The following is a 17,295-nucleotide window of genomic DNA, read 5'->3' as shown; positions in this document are numbered from 1 at the left end:
CTGCAGCACGAAAATAGTGCTAATATCAGCAGCATTACCCCAAAGTAAAATTCCATATGACATAATGCTGTGAAAGTAACTAAAATATACCAGTCTAGCAGTTTCTACGTCGGTCATATGGCGTATCTTCTTTACCGCATAGGCAGCAGAACTAAGCCTGTTCGATAAATTATTTACATGAGGGCCCCATTGAAGTTTACAATCTAACGTTATTCCTAGAAAAACTGTCGTATCCTCCAGTTTCAGTTCCTCATTATTAAGTAGTACAGTGGTTTTCACGTGTTTAACATTAGGTAAAGTGAATTTTATACACTTGGTTTTTTTTCCGTTAAGAACCAAATTATTAGCTTCAAACCACTGTACCACTTTAGCGAGAGAGTTGTTTACGTCGTCAAAAGCTAGTTCACGTCGATTTATTTTAAAAGTCAGTGATGTATCATCGGCAAACAGAACTATCCCGTGTTTATCCTTGGCAAGGTAAGGAAGGTCATTAATTTAAATAAGGAACAGAAATGGTCCTAATATAGACCCCTGTGGGACACCTATTTTCATAACTGATCCATTAGACCGTTTTCCATTCACGTCGACTTTCTGAATTCTATCGCGTAGATAGTTACTCATTAAGTCTAGAGCTACACCCTGAATTCCATAGTGGTGTAGTTTCCTAACTAACGTTTCGTGTTGAACACAATCAAACGCCTTAGATAAGTCACAGAACACACCAAGTGCATCACGTGACTCCTCCCAGGCTTCAAATATGTTTTGTATTAGCTCAACACCTGCGTCGATTGTTGAGCGACCCCGTGTGAAACCAAATTGCTTAATATGAAGTAAATTATACTTATGAAAATGGTAAAGTAATTGATTTAAAATGAGTTTTTCAACGATTTTACTGAAAGTGGGTAGTACGGATACTGGTCTAAAGTTAGTGGGGTCAGAAGTACTACCCGATTTAAACAATGGAACTATTTTACTAAGTTTCATTAAGTCAGGAAACACACCACAATCTATACAATTATTAAATATTAAGGCTTAATCGGGTGCAACAATATCAATTAATGATTTGACAACGTTTACGGAAATGCCCCACAGATCATTTGTTTTTTTATTAATTAATAATTTAAAGGCTTTAATAACGTCAGAGCCACTAACATGCGTGAATTTAAAAGAATGGTTACACTCAGGCACATTTTCCTTTAATAGAGAGAGAGCCATATCTGGTGAAGAGTTTAATGATTCTGTTGTGGAGACGGGAATGTTGGTAAAGAAGGTTTCAAAAGCAGTAGCCACCTCGAAATCTGTTGTTAAGGCTTTATTATCTACATTAAGTTTAAAATTAATATTTCGTGGTGTTACTCTTCCCGTCTCCTCATTAATTATGTTCCAAGTAGTTTTGATTGCATTGCTGCTATTTTTAATTTTATTTTTGATGTATCGCGTCTTTTCTAAGTGGCAAGCGCGTTTAAAATTCTTGGAAAACAATTTAACATAATCCCCAAACTTATCACCAGTGTTAAATTGACGTTCAGCATACAATTCGTACAGCTTTTGCCTATTTTTATGAAGTTCAACTGTCGCCCACTCACTAAAATTTAATGTATCAGTAATCACAACCGACTTACTAGTAAATATAGAATGAAATAGTCTATTAAAGGTATTGAAAAAGGAGCTGTACATTGCATTTGGAGTCGCCCCTGAGGGTAGGAATGGGAGGTCATTTACTAGGCTATATCTCATTTTCTCTATGCGGTTGGATGTTACAGGAACAAATGTTATTTTACGTTTAGAAACATTTTTCTTCACATTTTCAAATTGAATAATTTGACCACAATGATCAGAGTCTAATTTACTAATAATATTTTTGCTTATAGGAATTATATTTGTAAAGATGTTATCCAAACAGGTGGCGCTAGTAGCAGTTATTCTTGTGGGCTCCATGAACATATTTGATAGATTGTAAGTTTTAAATAAATTCAATAACTTGATACTTAAAGAGTTATTTTCTAAAATGTTTACATTAAAATCTCCGCATATTATTAACTTTTTATTACACTTTGATATTTTAAATAACACTTCATCCATTACCTTTTCAAAAAGTTCAAAGTTTGACAAGGGTGGCCTATAAACAGTAACAATTATAAATTGCTCTAGTTCAACCGAGGCTAGCTCTATTGTCCGTTCAACAGAAAGGCTAACAATATCGTTTCTGTTTTTAAATTTTAAATTTTTATTTAATAAAATTAAAGAGCCTCCATGAATCGCTGTAACCCTGGTGAACGAACTACCAACCTGGTGGTTACCAAAATTAAACAAATATTCATGGGTTTTCAACCAGTGCTCAGTTATACATAAAATGCTAATGTTAAAATCATTTAAAAATAATTCAATCTCTAAGTCTTTTCCTCTAATACATTGAATATTTTGGTGAACCAAGTTGATATAATTAGAATTAGATTTTTTATTATATTTTTGGTTTAATAGTACATTGTGCGACCCCTTACTATAATTTTTTTCATATATGCCTGAGGGAGACTCAGTTGTCTGCTTTTCTAAGCAAGAGAAAGCCTCTGTTGTCTCCTTAACTAGTTTAAACTAAAATGACTTGGAATAATTTCCAAGGTTTTCATGTCAAAACTATTACACTGCTCAATAAAAGCAGCTGGTTTAGCCAAGTTCTTGGCTGTTATGGTAAAAAAATACGATAGCGAAACAGCTATCTGTTGTTTAAAATAGTGTGATAGGTAATATCTATCTCGGTACAAATTATAAGTAGGATTAGCACATTTGCTAAAGTCTATAACATGAAATTTCTTATTATACGTACATAAATTGTACAAAGTCATATTTAAATTATACCTAATAGTATTTTCTTGGTGTGGCAAGTTATGAAAATAAGGAAATGTGTATAATACAATACTATTTACATTTAATGTATTTAAAGAATCAATAAGTTTAATCAGCTCAGGTTTGTTAACATTCCCTCTATTTCCCATTATGATAATTAAATTAGTTTTACAGTCAAACATATTCCTATTTCTACAAATTGCAGCTACAATAGCTTTTAAATTTGAGTTGGGTAAACAGTAGTTCAAAACTGTGTGTCCATTCAACTGAGAGTTAAGATATAAGCCCATGTTACATCCAATTTCATCGCTGTACATAATTGTTTTTATTGAACTGCTACTATGAGCATTTGCTTCAATAAAGGAATTATTATTAATATTTATGTTTTGTGATTTTGAGTTACTTAACCTGACACACACCTTTCTCACATTAGAGGGTGATGACACTGATGACACAAACTGGGGATGACTGCCTATACTATCAAAACTATGGGTAGATAGTGAAGTTAATTTACCACTGGGTTGTTCTGTCTTATGCCATTCATCTGAAGTCTGTGTGTACTCAGATATCATTTGCCTTTGATACATATCAAACTTTTCTGCCAGTGTACGTAAAGAAGTCTGTAATCTGGCTATTTGTGCTTCTAGGATTTGTGTGTCAGATTCATAACTTAATCTATTACTTTCTAACTGTGAACTATACATTTTAATTTCATTCAATAATTCTAAACGTTCTTTCTTTGGTTTCAGAGATTTAACAGAATTTTTATGTACTTTTAACAGTTTCTGTGTTTTTTTAATATATCGGTTAACTTTGATATACTTTTTTAGTTTCCTACTGCTGCAGGGATTGACTACTGTATCTGATTTGACTATCAATAAATTAGAGAAGTTGGTATTAGCAGTAGACATGTCAGCAGCAGCAGTAACCAACTGTGGGGCCCTATCAACTAATTCTTCATATAGGCTTTGAGTGTGTATTGCTGTTGTGTTATGGGCTGCATCTTCCAGTTCGGTGATCTGGTGGTGGGCATCACTTAGCTCCCGCTGCAGGGTAGTAATCTGGCTCAGAGCCTCCTCATACTCAGCACGGCACTCATCAAACCTATTTACTAATAACTGAAGTCTATCCCGCTCTTCTACAATGTCTACATACTTTATGTGCAAATCCGAAATCAATTTAACATACACCACATTGTACGCGGTAAATCTTCTCAATAAAATCTTATACTTTTTGAGACGGCGTAGAAAATGATTAGTATCTTTTGTGTTCCAGAAGTCTACGTAAATGCAGTGGAATGGGGACCTTTACAACCACTTGGCAGAATGTCCTACTGCGCTATGTTATTACACGCGACAGTCCTCAGGACTTATGGAGGTCAAATGAGAAGATCTTTTTATGCTACAGATTATACTGCTGTAAGTAATTTGTGAAATCTGCTTCTTGGTTTTTATTTTTCCTATTTAATAAAATCCAATCCAATAACTGTCTTGACTTATGGTTTCCCAGTTTCAAAAAACTCAATGATTGCTTAAAATGTAACTGAAGATGCAACTTTCATTTTCACAAAATTCGCATCAGATTGGAAATCCAAAATGCGAATCTATTCAAATGAAGACTTAATCCCGTTAGCATCGGAATCTTGAATTAAAAACAACCCCCGATTCGATTTCCATTCCAATGTCCCCAAAGATTAGAAACTAAAAACTTTTCCCGACTTATCGACTTGAATTTAAATTAAATATTTTTCAATAATATTATCAAGAAAATCATTTTCAGAAATTTTACTTTACCAGCAAATATGAAGTTTTAAAACGTATAAAGGGGCGTGAAAATAAATAAATTAACTGAGAAATTCGTAGATTAACGCATAAATAGATTTCCAGCATAAATATTGATGAATCCTGTGTATTACCATCTCAACTTATTTAAGCAAAACACACCCCCTGAAAGCTGATGACAATGCCGTAGCATGGCCATTTACTTAAAGAAGTATTCTTTCCTGGGATTAATATGTCAAAACCATTCATAGCTCCTACCCATTTCTTTATGATAGACTAAATCGAAAAATTACATAAATTGATTTTTGATAAATGTTTTACTTTTAAACAGATAATGCTCTTCGCCGGTATCGTTTGCACAACATACTTATGGTCCTTGCCTCTATATCTCTTCGTGGAAGCACCATCGTGTCAAGTACAAAAGATTCTGTTTGGGCAAAAAAGACAAAAGCAAGAACGTGAAAACGGCACTCCATCTTGTGTTAAGCCTGGAATTTCAAGCGTATCAGTGTCAACTATTTCAACACATATCTAAAGACTTGTTATTTTTATATTTTCTATTTTTATTGCTAATATAAGTTTATTTCATCTAAGTTCTTTTTCATTATCAAACAATATAATTGTCTCAGGTATTTAAAAATTTGGATCTCTATATATGTTCTGTAATGTATTACTCTGTTTGTATACGTTAGTGTCTTCTTAATTTTTTTCAATCTAAATATTGAGGAATAAGACAGTATTATCTTTGGATCTATTTTTTATATTTGTCGCTTCTCATTAACACATAGTATATTGCAAGCTTCGTAGTATGCTACGTAGATAATATTAAGTCTAATTTAAAATGAAAGTTCTTTCTGCAGTCAGAATTCGGCCGAATTATCATGAAGTATGTGTATGTGTAATCGTTCTTGTCTTCTCTCTCACAAGCATTGCTACTAGCTAATGAACCCTTCTCATTGTGGAAGGATACCCGTGATGATGATGATGAATGAGATGTCTCTCTTAGAGTAAGGTGCATAACATTAGGCTCCAGTAGACTTATTGTCGAATTGTCAAAGTTACGAGCATGTACTGATATTATCTAATGCATTGTATATTTTGTAGTAAGGTGCATTATATTAAATTTAGATGTTAGAAACGGGAGTGCATCCTGCAGTCAGTATTTGGCCAAATTGTCATGAAGGTGTATGTATAGAGTAGCCTGGTATATAGACTTTGCTCTTGAAAGCGATTGTGTGTAGTCGATCCTCTTTGGGCTTTAGTGCTTTGTAAATCAGTAAATCAGTTGCAAACTGTTTGCCGTTAATAAATGTAATTGCAAAAATAGCGCGATCATCGTGCCTGACAAAACCTATTAATTGCTTAATTTTACTACAAAAAACATTGAGCAATAAATTTTTGGTCATATAATGTATGAATATCGATGAGGATTTGACAAAGTAGATTGTATTTTTACTGATATTTAAGAAGCCTATGGGTATTATGTAGGTATCCGTTTCTCGATGATATATTTAACTTTTAGTAAACCTGAATTTCATTCAAACAAGTACACTAGGTTTTTTGCAGACTTTCAAATATAAAGCCGTTGTTTATGAATACTTCTAGCTTTGTAATATATAATTATAACGGCTTTGTGATCATTGAATTATGTAACTGATGATTATTGTGTGCAAATTTAATGAAATATGTCAAACAACTGAATTAAAACTTGTTTTATTCAAATGGTTTGCCGTTTTAGCAAAGTTTTAGTAACAAAATCGACGTTTCCATTCCAACTAAAAATGTTTGAATCGTTCGGCTCGTCTAAAACTATAGACACGAGTCAACTGTTTTTTGGTAGGTTTTTGAAGCATAGATTAAATTTAACGGTCTTTTATTTTTACTAAAAAGCGTGTGATTCAATTTGTAAAATTGTGAAATACGTTGCATGTTTGATATTTTTTTTCTCTCAAAAGTGCCTAGGAAGTTGGCCTACCTGAAATAAACGAATTGTTCTTTTTTATTTTAAAGTTAAATCCACGTTTCCTGAGAAACACAAAAATCCATGAGGTCTTTATTCGGGTAGTTCAGTGAAAAGAGGAATATCAAGAGCTCTCCTGGTTTTTCCGTGTAGTACTATGCCGAATAACTAAACCGTTAGTTTACAAGAGAGACCGTGAACTCCAAACATATGAAATTAAAATCCTGTCAATCATTTTTGCCGGTTTCATATAAAAAAGGGTGGTCTTATAAAAAAATTACAATATAGTTGCAAATTGTGCATTTCTATTACCAAAAACAAACAATAAAATTAAAAAAAGTTTAAAAATAAAAAAAAGCCTAATCTTGAATATTGGTTAGCTTCTAATATTTCAATAATAATAAATAAACAAAAATATCTTCTATACTTTTTTTGTCGAATTCCAATGAAATCAATGAAAAGTAGTCCTTATGCCTTAGTTTTAAAGACTAAATTTCTATTCTATACAATAATTTTCCTGATACAGTAAAATGAATCCGCCATAACTGGTTTGAATTGAACACAAATGTTGCAAGCACTGTGTAATAACAGTCAGTCCACAAAAAAGCTATATTTATACCAATTAGAGGTGATCAATTATATTATAAAACAACACACACACACAAAATATGTGATAATTAATTATAGTTGAATGTATCTTTGTCTCACTCCGTGAAAGCAGGAATGTTTAGGGCCCCTTTAATTGTACCGTGCATAGAAGGTACCAGGCTGGAATAACCTTACGTCGTCAGTTCTCAAGAGCATCGACCGAGAACTCCAAATATATCTAATACAACTCATGTGAAAATGTCAAATCACTTCCGCAGATTGGAATTGTTTAATGATTGAGGTAATATTCTAAATCGCCTAATTAACTTACTTAGGCAACAATATTCAAAAACAAGTTACATTTATAAATTCAACTGCAATTTCGACAGTAGGCACTTTTTTCCTTCTTGTAGGACGAGAAAATATTTGCTTCACTTATTCAGTAAAACAAGTAATTTTTTTTATAAACTTGCCTACAAATAATAAAGGTTTGGAAACATTGACATAAATCTTAAGCGGTAATAGGTTTTATAAAAAACAAGTCTAACTATTAATTATTGATAAAGATAGTCGGGTTATTATATGTCATTTTATTGCATTAAGACAGTAACAAAGATGAAATCGACCTAACGGCATACGTCTCTGACATCCCAACCTATGAACATGATACGTATAAAACAACTAAGCAAATATTACCAATTAATGTTTTAACTATAATGTATACAAGAAAAACCAAGAAGAAAAGAAGAAAAGTGACTGTGATTTAGTGAGAAACACATTATAATGAAAGTGATTAAACAGTCAATAGTTATAATATTATCCATAGTTTTAAGTGTGAATCCTATAAAATTTTATAAAACAGAACGCCCACTTCCCGTTTATCGAGCCTTGCCATGTGGGGAGAACGAGAAGATTGTGTCAGTCTTCCAAAAAGGATTAGCATCAGGTTATAACCTTACTATAAATAAAGATTTGGAGGCTGCGACTGGTATCAGTTTGAAGTTTGATTCACAAGCGGCAGTAATTCTTGTAAGTACTTACTTTATCGAGCAAGTAATGACAAACGAGCAAAGCATTATTCTAACCTAGGTAAACTATATTTATGCGATTGACAGATTAGTATGCTAAAGCACGAAATAATATAAGGGTAGAAGGCAAAATATATCCTGAATACCATTTACATGCCTAATATTATTACGAGTATATTATCTTCTATACCAATTTATCTTTACCTCTTATTTTATACATGTACTAGCGCACCCAGCCCGCTTCGCCGGGCTATATTTTGCTTTATTTTATTAAAACAATAAACTTACATCATTAAATTTTTAATTTAAGTCTCATAATATATTAAATCATTTATTTCTCTCCGTATTCATTCTCTTCTATTCTCTTCTCGAGCGGGTGAAGATCATTATCTACACCCATGTACACCCAACAATAGAATATCATCATAGTAAATAAAAGCTGTATTTGACAGTTCAAAAATAGGATTGCTCCGATCGTCATCAAACTTTACAAGTTTACTTGCCAGGTCAATCCAGAGATTTCCTGAAAGTTTCATTGTAATCGCTCCAGCCGTTTCGGAGTCTATACGGAACATATCCCACACACTTTCTCTTTTATATATATAGAAGATAGATGTTTGCCGTGCGTTTGTCAAAAATTCAAAAATGGTTGGATTCATACACATATTATGTTGTGTTTTTTTTCGCCTTCATTTTAATGGGGTCATTTGAAAACACAGAAAAAGTCTAAGGATAAACCTAAAAGAATAGTCTTTAATCCAAGTTGATAATATTTTTGAATGGGAATTACAACTTAATTACTTTTTATAGATGGCATACCGCTCTAACTTAGGATATCATTGCCTCACTATAAGCATTGACTAACAACTGATCTATTGATAATGAAAAATCTCCAATTGTAATTTGATGTTTTTATTTATATAACATACTGATATAATTTCGTGTCTTAAGGAAAAAGCGAAGTTTATATCCTCATTGCATTGCGGTGTTGATATTCAAATTATTTTGCACTCCTATAGAATCTCATGAATAAGACCGTTTATATCCTCATAAATAACCCAACCCTACCAATTAATTTGAGTCCAAAACCGTCAGTTGTAAATATAACTCAAATAAACCTCTCAATTCGAAGTGCTACAGATTATAAAGTAAAGGTTTAACTGTATAAGTATTAAATTCATTAATAAACATTTTATATATTTTGAAAAATACAACATATTAACAGAGACCTGATGGTATGACGCTAACACCTTGGAGGCTTGGAAGGTCACTTCTGTGGGATGTAACTTGTGTTGATACCACATAATTATTAGCTGCATCACACATCCAGGCTACCTCGTCAATGGTAGGTGCGGCTGCTTCCAGTGCCGAGCAGGCCAAGAGGCGTACATATGAAAACCTGGATAGCAGCTTCATTTTGTGCCTTTTGGAGTAGAGACTTTGGGACCGTGGGGTCCGGAGGCAAGAGCCCTTTTCAAAGAATTATCGAAAAGGGTTATCGAGTCTATCGGTAATCCTAGAGCGGGCAGTTACCTTGGCCAACGAATTAGTTTGGTCATCCAAAGGGGCAATGCTGCCAGCAACTTAGGAACTGTGCCTCGCTGCGGTGGTTTTGAGGACGTTTTAGATTTTATTTAGTTTTAAATAGTTTATTTTAGGTTATATTCATATTTTACATAATAATATATACAAATGAATTATTATTCGTATCGTGCTGGAATGGCGACCCCGCACCGGTAAACGCAGCGTAGGTCGGCCCCTAACGAGGTGGACAGATGACATCAGGCGAGTAGCTGGGAGCCGTTGGAGGCAAGCGGCCCAGGACCGTGCATTGTGGAACTCCCTACAAAAGACCTATGTCCAGCAGTGGACGTCCATTGGTTGAGATGATGATGATGATGATGATGATCGTTATTCGATCTTAAATTATTGGCTTAACGTCGCTATAGCAATGCGTTGTTTTGTTACTCTAATGACAGCGCCTTACGAGTGCCAGAGTATAAATAAATACTGCATAACTATTCCTGCGTTAAGTACAAGTAAGGCTCTAAAAGTGAGAAGTCAAGCATAGTACCTAAAACTAGAAAAGCAGCTAATATGGTATAAATAAAATACGAGCCTGTGGCCAACAAAGACATTAAATATAGGTTGATATAGATTTAATAGCTTGAAGAAATAGAAAGCTTTTTTGTGACACATACATTTGTGACATTCGCACACTGCAAGTCGCGTTAAGGAAGTTGCGGAGGAGCTGGTAACTAAATATGTATGTATAACTTGTTTTTTTTTGTCAGGGAGAATCTGCAAGGTTTTCAGATGATCAAGATGACATACAGAATATTTTTCGTATATTATTAGTTAAAAGCAGCGAATTCTTCACATTTAATGTTAGAGGCCAGGTAGCGCCCTTCGCCCCGCCATATTTGACAAGCCTCAAAATCAATGGCGAAGAATTCTGTAGTCGCCCTAATTTGGTACGTTTAATGAAATACTTTACGTACGTTTAATACATGAAATTTGACAAATTTTTACACTGCTAAGTCGTCCTAACCAACCAATAACTTATGACCAAATTCCATAATACAAATTGAATACCCAAACACAATATTTTTTTTATTACTATCTATATACTTCGATAATACACACGTCGCCATCAAGCCCCAAAGTAAGCTTGTGTTATGGGTACTAAAATGGTAAATGAATACTTATAATCACCAAGACACTGAAAACAACAAACATTTTCCAGTTGTGGGAATCGAACCCACGGGCCTTGGACCCAGACAGCTGGGGGGCGGCCAAATGCGCCAATCGGCCGTAATATATATACCAAGATAACTGTTACAAAAAAGTTAGTTTAATATAGTACTATCTGTTGCCCGCCCCTTCTCTGGTTTTGTTTGTTTTCTCTAGATATAGTCTCCTCTTTGAGCCTCCAGGATGCACGGTATCTCCTTGAAAATGTTTTCCAAGATCAGTGTAGCTGCATTATACAAGCTATAAATGTGTCAATCTATCAAGATTTATAAAGATCTGTGGTTGTGGACACACTTTTCCATCTATAAGCGAAAAACTAACGTTAAATGCGTATCCAAAGTACTTCATACACATGGTGACCAGTAACGCCTGTTTTTTATAAAATAGTGTATAGTAATAATAGTTTTCGATATTACAGACGTACTTCAAAGACTTTCCAGTCGGCGTTCTTAGTAATCCAGATAGGCATTGCGGTAGGCGCAAAATTCTACACACCGAGCTAATAGTAAATGGTGTTAACACCAAACCTGGTGATTGGCCATGGCATGCTGCAATACACAGACGTAATAAATCCACTTTTAAATACATATGCGGAGGATCTTTAGTATCCAAACGCTTTGTTTTGACAGGTAAGTGAAACTAAAATGCCCACAGTTCATTAATTAGACTTTTAATGATGATTGAGATGGATTTTTATTTTTCACAGTAAAACCGAAGCGCTAAGCGATTCCGAAGCGATGGTCGTTGTAGTGTTTTCCAAGGGGAATGGGTATGTACAGTTGCGTTGAGTTTTAACGTAGCGCCTCGTACAACTGCCACTCCCCTTCCTATTTATCCTTGAGTAGGCATCTTCTAGGCAAGCGTGTTCCACCTTAGGCTGGAACATCACTTACCATCATGTGTGATTGTAGTCAAACTCTCGTCTATAAACACAAAAATGCGTACGGACTTCATCTAGGTCAGGAACTAAGATTACATAATGCACTAAATGTCACTTGACGGCAACGATGAATTTTTTGATGGTTTATCCAAAATAAAATAATAGGGTATAACAAAACATAATTAGGTATTAGGTTTTCTGTCAAAAACGAATATCACCCTTTTCTGTCCACTTTGTCCCTAAGAGTAAGTTAAAGCGTGGTTTCCAAAGAAATCATTGAAATGTCGTACTATTGTGGTAATTTTTATAGTTTCAGCCTAAAAGCTACAGCCCTCCTAACTGAACACAAAAAGTCTTAATATTTAACATTTTCTGCCAAACCACGAAATAGTACCAGAACCTCAAATATCCTAAAAAATAGACGAACTTTGTTGTTCCTAACTTTTGTTTACGGCGGGGAAATCTTAAAAGATAGCCGACCTCAGGGAAGATCGGGTTATGTGGGATGTTTACCCACTAAAACTCCCTCGGTGGCCATCCTCGGCCATCCTCCTAAGAACGCGCCGGTGCCCCCTCGTACAGCGCAAGTAGAGCTCGTTCCGGGAGACAATATTCCCCCGACCTCTTGGGCCTCGCTATGGGCTATGGCAAGCTGCTGTCCTCCTCGAGTCGTGTAAATTGATTTTAAACGGCAAGAGCCCCCATCCTGTCCGACGCGAACCGATGTCCCTTCACCTGGGACTATTGATAATACGGAATTGGGCAACCTAACTTAATACTTGAACTTCTTTTTTGACAGCTGCTCACTGCACTTCAATTCAAGGCACTCCTGTATTACCTGATAGCCTTGGAGTTGTATTAGGAAAATATCACCTCTTTCGAAGCGACATAGCTATTCAAGAAAAAGAAGTACGTATATTTTTAATATCAACCCATTACCTTGTTTACCTACTACAGGACACGGGTACCCCCCACAATTAGGTTAAGCGATCAAGCCATGTAACTACTGCTATTTTGTTAAGGCCGCGACTAACTTTTACCATCAGTTTTTCCCGGATTAAAATTATTCTATATCCAGCTCAAAGATGCAAACTACATGTGTGCCAAATTTCATCAAGATTGATATGATGGCTGAGCCAAACTTAGGCAACAAACAAACAAAACAAACGATAAAACGATAATTATGTACTTTTTCAAGGTCTTGTATATATCTGTACCAAATTTCATTCAAATCGGTTCAGACAGACAGACAGGACTGCTTTCGTATGTATAATATGAGAAAGGATTAATATGGATCAAATGTAATTAACATCCAAACATCTAAACAATATATAGGTACGTACTTACTCCAAAACTTATAAAATATTCTTTATTTTGTTTGTGATTAATTCAGGTCCTTGATGTATACGTTCACAATGAGTTTCGAACCTCATCACTTAGTAATGATATTGCTCTGCTGAAATTAAAAACTGAAGCAGTATTCAACAACTATGTCCAGCCAGCTTGTCTATGGAATGACAGTGTTTACGATAGACTTAAATTTAATACATATGGAACGGTAAGACTAAATATATTATCAAGTAATATCCTATGCACAGAAATAAAAACATACAGAAACCGTGTGCCCGACTTGAAGCATCAAAAAACCACTCCACTTTAGTATGGTTTCTCGAACAAACTTTAAGCCACTTCACACCATTTAGCAGTAAACAGAATTTTTGAAGTAAAACTTCTCTAGGAGCGTCTAAGGAGTAACTCAGATATTTTTCTGACGGAAGTAACGCTTACGTCAGACGTCTGTGCAGTTTCCGCTATTTAAAAATAATAATTTGGATTGGTCGTTAGTATATGTCATATACTTCACGCTTCTTGACTTATACGCCAGCTAGTGGCAAATATCATAATCAATTAGGATTCATTATTTCCAATATTTTCAAACAGATCAATTGTGAATAGCAAAGTGAATAAAAATTCAACATTTTTTTTTAAAGTATTTGTAATTGGAAAGATTTGAAATCTCTTAATAAACTTGTTTATTTATTACTTTTGTAAAACATAAATTATTGATAAATTTGTGACATTCTATAATATTCAATGACAAGGTTATATTGACCTGTGCTAGATCAGCACAGTTCAATATAACCTTCAGTTTTCTACTCTCAATTAATCTATTTAATAAATGAAATTATTTATAAAATGTGAAAGTGATATTAATGAATTTTAAATAGAATATAAAATGAAATAGTGAATATTGAATGTAATAGCGGAGTCCCAGGAATATTTTACTCTTTCATCAATAAGTAATAATAAAAGATTAAATTCAATCGCGCGTAAAGGTTACACGCACACACTTTTTTTACCTCCAATGTTCTCAACGTTCACCATAGAATGGGAAAATGGGAAAAAGTTTGTGAGCTTTCGGCGGGTGTAATGTGAGAGTTACGCGGGGCGTTTTCATTGTTTTTGGACACAATGCACTACATACAATAATGTCTGAATGAGGATTCTGTATGTTCTTAATTCAATGATCCTATGTATGGTCCTATTTTTTTTACTTTTCTTATTATGTAATGTAAACAATCTTTTTTACTGCTTTTAAAACAGCTCTTTTTTTGTTATTCTGCACTTGTTGCTATTTTTATTAAATTCTTGATGTATTTTTAATGTCAATATTTTTTAAGCATTAAAAATAAATTAGTTTACATAATGTACGTTACAATAGTCATACGGGTTATACGTTAATGTAGAAAAGGCTACATAACCATACTTAATATTTTTTTATAAAAATGTAGCATTAAACTTAGATCTAGCTTAAAATAAATCCTTACCTTACTACTAAACAAGATATACCCGTGTAGAGTGGTCCAAGGAATGCTGGTTGCATTTCCACGCAAAAAATGTGACAGGTTTTCTGTCATCATGTGAGGCAGTTTAATATCGTTTGAAGAAGTTTTATAATCGGCTATACTTGAACCTCCATCTATCGACCAGAAAGACAAAGAACACATTTGTTGTAGTCCCGACCCTTTAATTTTCAAATGTTACTTACTTATTGTTACTTGTTGTTATTAACTTGATGATACAGTCTGCTGTCCATGGTCTATAAGCAAAACAGGACAAATACGTAACTGACATGCTTAGTCTCTGTATGTAAGAGGCATCTCAGCTCCAGCGTATACTAAAATAAAAAAATCTTTTAACTTAACATAAAACGCCTTTATTTCAAGAACTCGCTAGAACATAATATGGTCAAGCAATTTACATTTTTTTGTCCTAATTCAAAGTTTGCCCGGCAGAGATTGCTATTAAGCGATAAGGCCGCCTTTTGTATTCTACTTCTTTCTATATGTTTCTGTTTTTAATATACTTTGTATATGTTAATATTGTGGTATACAAATAAAGAGTTTAATAAATAAATAAACAAATTAATATATTATTGTCGTGCTAGAAATTACTGACAAGATATTTCATTTCTGGTAATAGTCAACTGATGTTTTATTTTTCTAACACAAAAATATTTTTGTATTGGTGATGGTTTAAGAGGTTTATTGTTTTCATACGAAAATATTCACTTACATAAAAACTTACAGACATTTATAAGAGTAGGTTTGCTAACATTGCAATTTAGAGCGTGCTTAACAAAAGAAAATGTAACCGTAAAAATTATACAAAAATACGAGGGTAGTATGGTACCATTGTAATAAAATGGCAAGGCATAGCTACATTACGAAGTGGATATTACACAGACATTGAGTAACAAGATGTGGCATTATTTTGTAAATAGGACATAATATAGTTTTTATTTTTCAATTAGTAGGTGGGCTTTTAACAATTTTTTTTAAAGTGCAATTTTTTTTTAAAGAGAAGTGTATTTTATACTTTTTCATAACGGCATAAATTCAATTTCCAGGTTGTTGGATGGGGATTTGATCAGACTGACTCTCTAACATCGACGCTACATGCAGTGAACATGCCACAAATATCAGAATTAGACTGTATTTACAGCAAACCTGAATTTTACGGAAATTTATTGAAGGACAAGAAACGATTCTGTGCTGGATATACTAACGGTAAGAAAGTTAATTGAATATAATATTATTGTAGTCATAACTTCTTAAGGTATGGTAAAGTTTACCTTCGTTACGACACGCGTTTCGGCGCCAGTCTTAATGGCTTAACGCAAACGTCAGGTTCTTCCTTACTAGAACCCACAGCGATTTTATCTATATATATGAGATACATGACTGACTAACTGACTGACTAACTGACTGACTGACTGACTGACTGACTGACTGAATGGCAGGCATTTATCACTTTATTTTTCCGAACGATTTTCTGTTTTATTTCAAACGATTACAGTTTCCCCTCAAAGTATGTTTTGCAATGACTTTAAACAAGTCAAGAGAGAAAACTGCTTCTCACATAAGCAATTCTAAGTAGCTTGCTCACGCGTAAGCTCACCCAGTGGTTTGGTAGTTTTAGCGCCTACTGATGAATCAGTAATGAATATTGTCTATGAAGAAGTTTTATAGTTCATTTATTTATACTAGCAGCAAGACATTTTTTTTAAACCTTTGTAGTTAAAATTAACCAAATCAAAAAATTAACTTAACGCGAGCGAAGCCGCGGGCAAAAGCTAGTTGATTATAAAATTTATATTCATCATAATTATCATATCAAGCCACTACAGGTCACGGGTCTCCTCCCATTAGTGGACTCTACACACCTTTGAGAATATTATGGAGAACTCTCACGCTGCTTCCTCACGATGTTTTCCTTTACCGTTTAAAGCGAGTGATATTTAAATTACTTAAAACGCACATAACTTAGAAAAGTTAGAGATGCTGGCCCGCACGAACGAACTCGGCCCGCCGAAAGCGAAGTCGAGCTCCTGCCCAATGCGCTATCAAATTTTTGGAAATGGAGTGGCCAAAAAAAATCGAGATAAACGTTTAGTATCAACAACATTCTTCATATAATTATAGATGTATGCTTTTTCATTATTCCAGGAACAACAGCTTGTAATGGCGACAGTGGTGGTGCTTTTGTATACTTTGTTCCTGATATAGCAGACTATAAAGGCTCTTTAGTCCCTGGAGCTTGGTATATTAAAGGAATTGTATCAACCACGTTATCCAGACAAGATGTTTCAATTTGCGATCCCAACGCATATGCCATTTTTATTGATGTTGCCAAATATTTGCAATGGATAAAAACTATCATGGATTCCTAAAACATAAAGTCTTACATGCATTAACATTGTCTAATTTATTTAAAAATTTTAGACACGAAAACATCCCACCTTAATTTAAATAATGGGTTTTATTTATTAAAAGTAATACAATTCATTCTTTAAAATATACTATTCATATGATTTAAATGATAATGCAAGCTCTGAGAAGTGGTGGACGTTGGGATCCCGCTTGTAGCCCCTAGGGAGCCGCTGAACCAAAGCGGCAC

At 34.1% G+C, this 17,295-nt stretch overlaps 2 protein-coding genes across 2 annotated transcripts in view; both read left to right on the top strand.

Moving 5' to 3' along the window:
• Nucleotides 1–5,230, top strand: part of LOC120624599 (regulator of hypoxia-inducible factor 1-like) — a 30,427-nt gene extending 25,197 nt beyond the window's left edge. The window contains exons 11-12 of the mRNA XM_039891245.1: nucleotides 4,120–4,262; nucleotides 4,957–5,230. Coding sequence (XP_039747179.1) covers nucleotides 4,120–4,262; nucleotides 4,957–5,160 — 347 coding nt within the window. The 3' untranslated portion in view covers nucleotides 5,161–5,230. The remainder of the gene's footprint in view (nucleotides 1–4,119; nucleotides 4,263–4,956) is intronic.
• Nucleotides 5,231–7,853: 2,623 nt separating this feature from the next.
• LOC120624401 (limulus clotting factor C-like) lies at nucleotides 7,854–17,092 on the top strand. The gene is made up of 7 exons (XM_039890928.1): nucleotides 7,854–8,202; nucleotides 10,496–10,675; nucleotides 11,374–11,584; nucleotides 12,635–12,744; nucleotides 13,229–13,393; nucleotides 15,746–15,905; nucleotides 16,845–17,092. Exons 1-7 carry the CDS (start codon nucleotides 7,957–7,959, stop codon nucleotides 17,066–17,068), a joined length of 1,296 nt encoding a protein of 431 aa, XP_039746862.1. The 5' UTR covers nucleotides 7,854–7,956; the 3' UTR covers nucleotides 17,069–17,092.
• Nucleotides 17,093–17,295: the final 203 nt, after the last annotated feature.

This window comes from Pararge aegeria, chromosome 1, assembly GCF_905163445.1.
Source record: "Pararge aegeria chromosome 1, ilParAegt1.1, whole genome shotgun sequence".
In the NCBI taxonomy this organism is placed as follows: domain Eukaryota; kingdom Metazoa; phylum Arthropoda; class Insecta; order Lepidoptera; family Nymphalidae; genus Pararge; species Pararge aegeria.
The sequence above is the reverse complement of the archived record's forward strand: the minus strand, read 5'-3'. Positions and strand labels throughout refer to the sequence as shown.

What these genes read in the sequence shown, in the direction of transcription:
- LOC120624401 (XM_039890928.1), top strand. Translation starts at nt 7,957, where the DNA reads ATGAAAGTGATTAAACAGTCAATAGTTATAATATTATCCATAGTTTTA. An exon ending in CACAAGCGGCAGTAATTCTT is followed by an intron (nt 8,203 to 10,495) that starts GTAAGTACTTAC and finishes TTTTTTTGTCAG; the next exon opens with GGAGAATCTGCAAGGTTTTC. An exon ending in AATTTAATACATATGGAACG is followed by an intron (nt 13,394 to 15,745) that starts GTAAGACTAAAT and finishes TTCAATTTCCAG; the next exon opens with GTTGTTGGATGGGGATTTGA.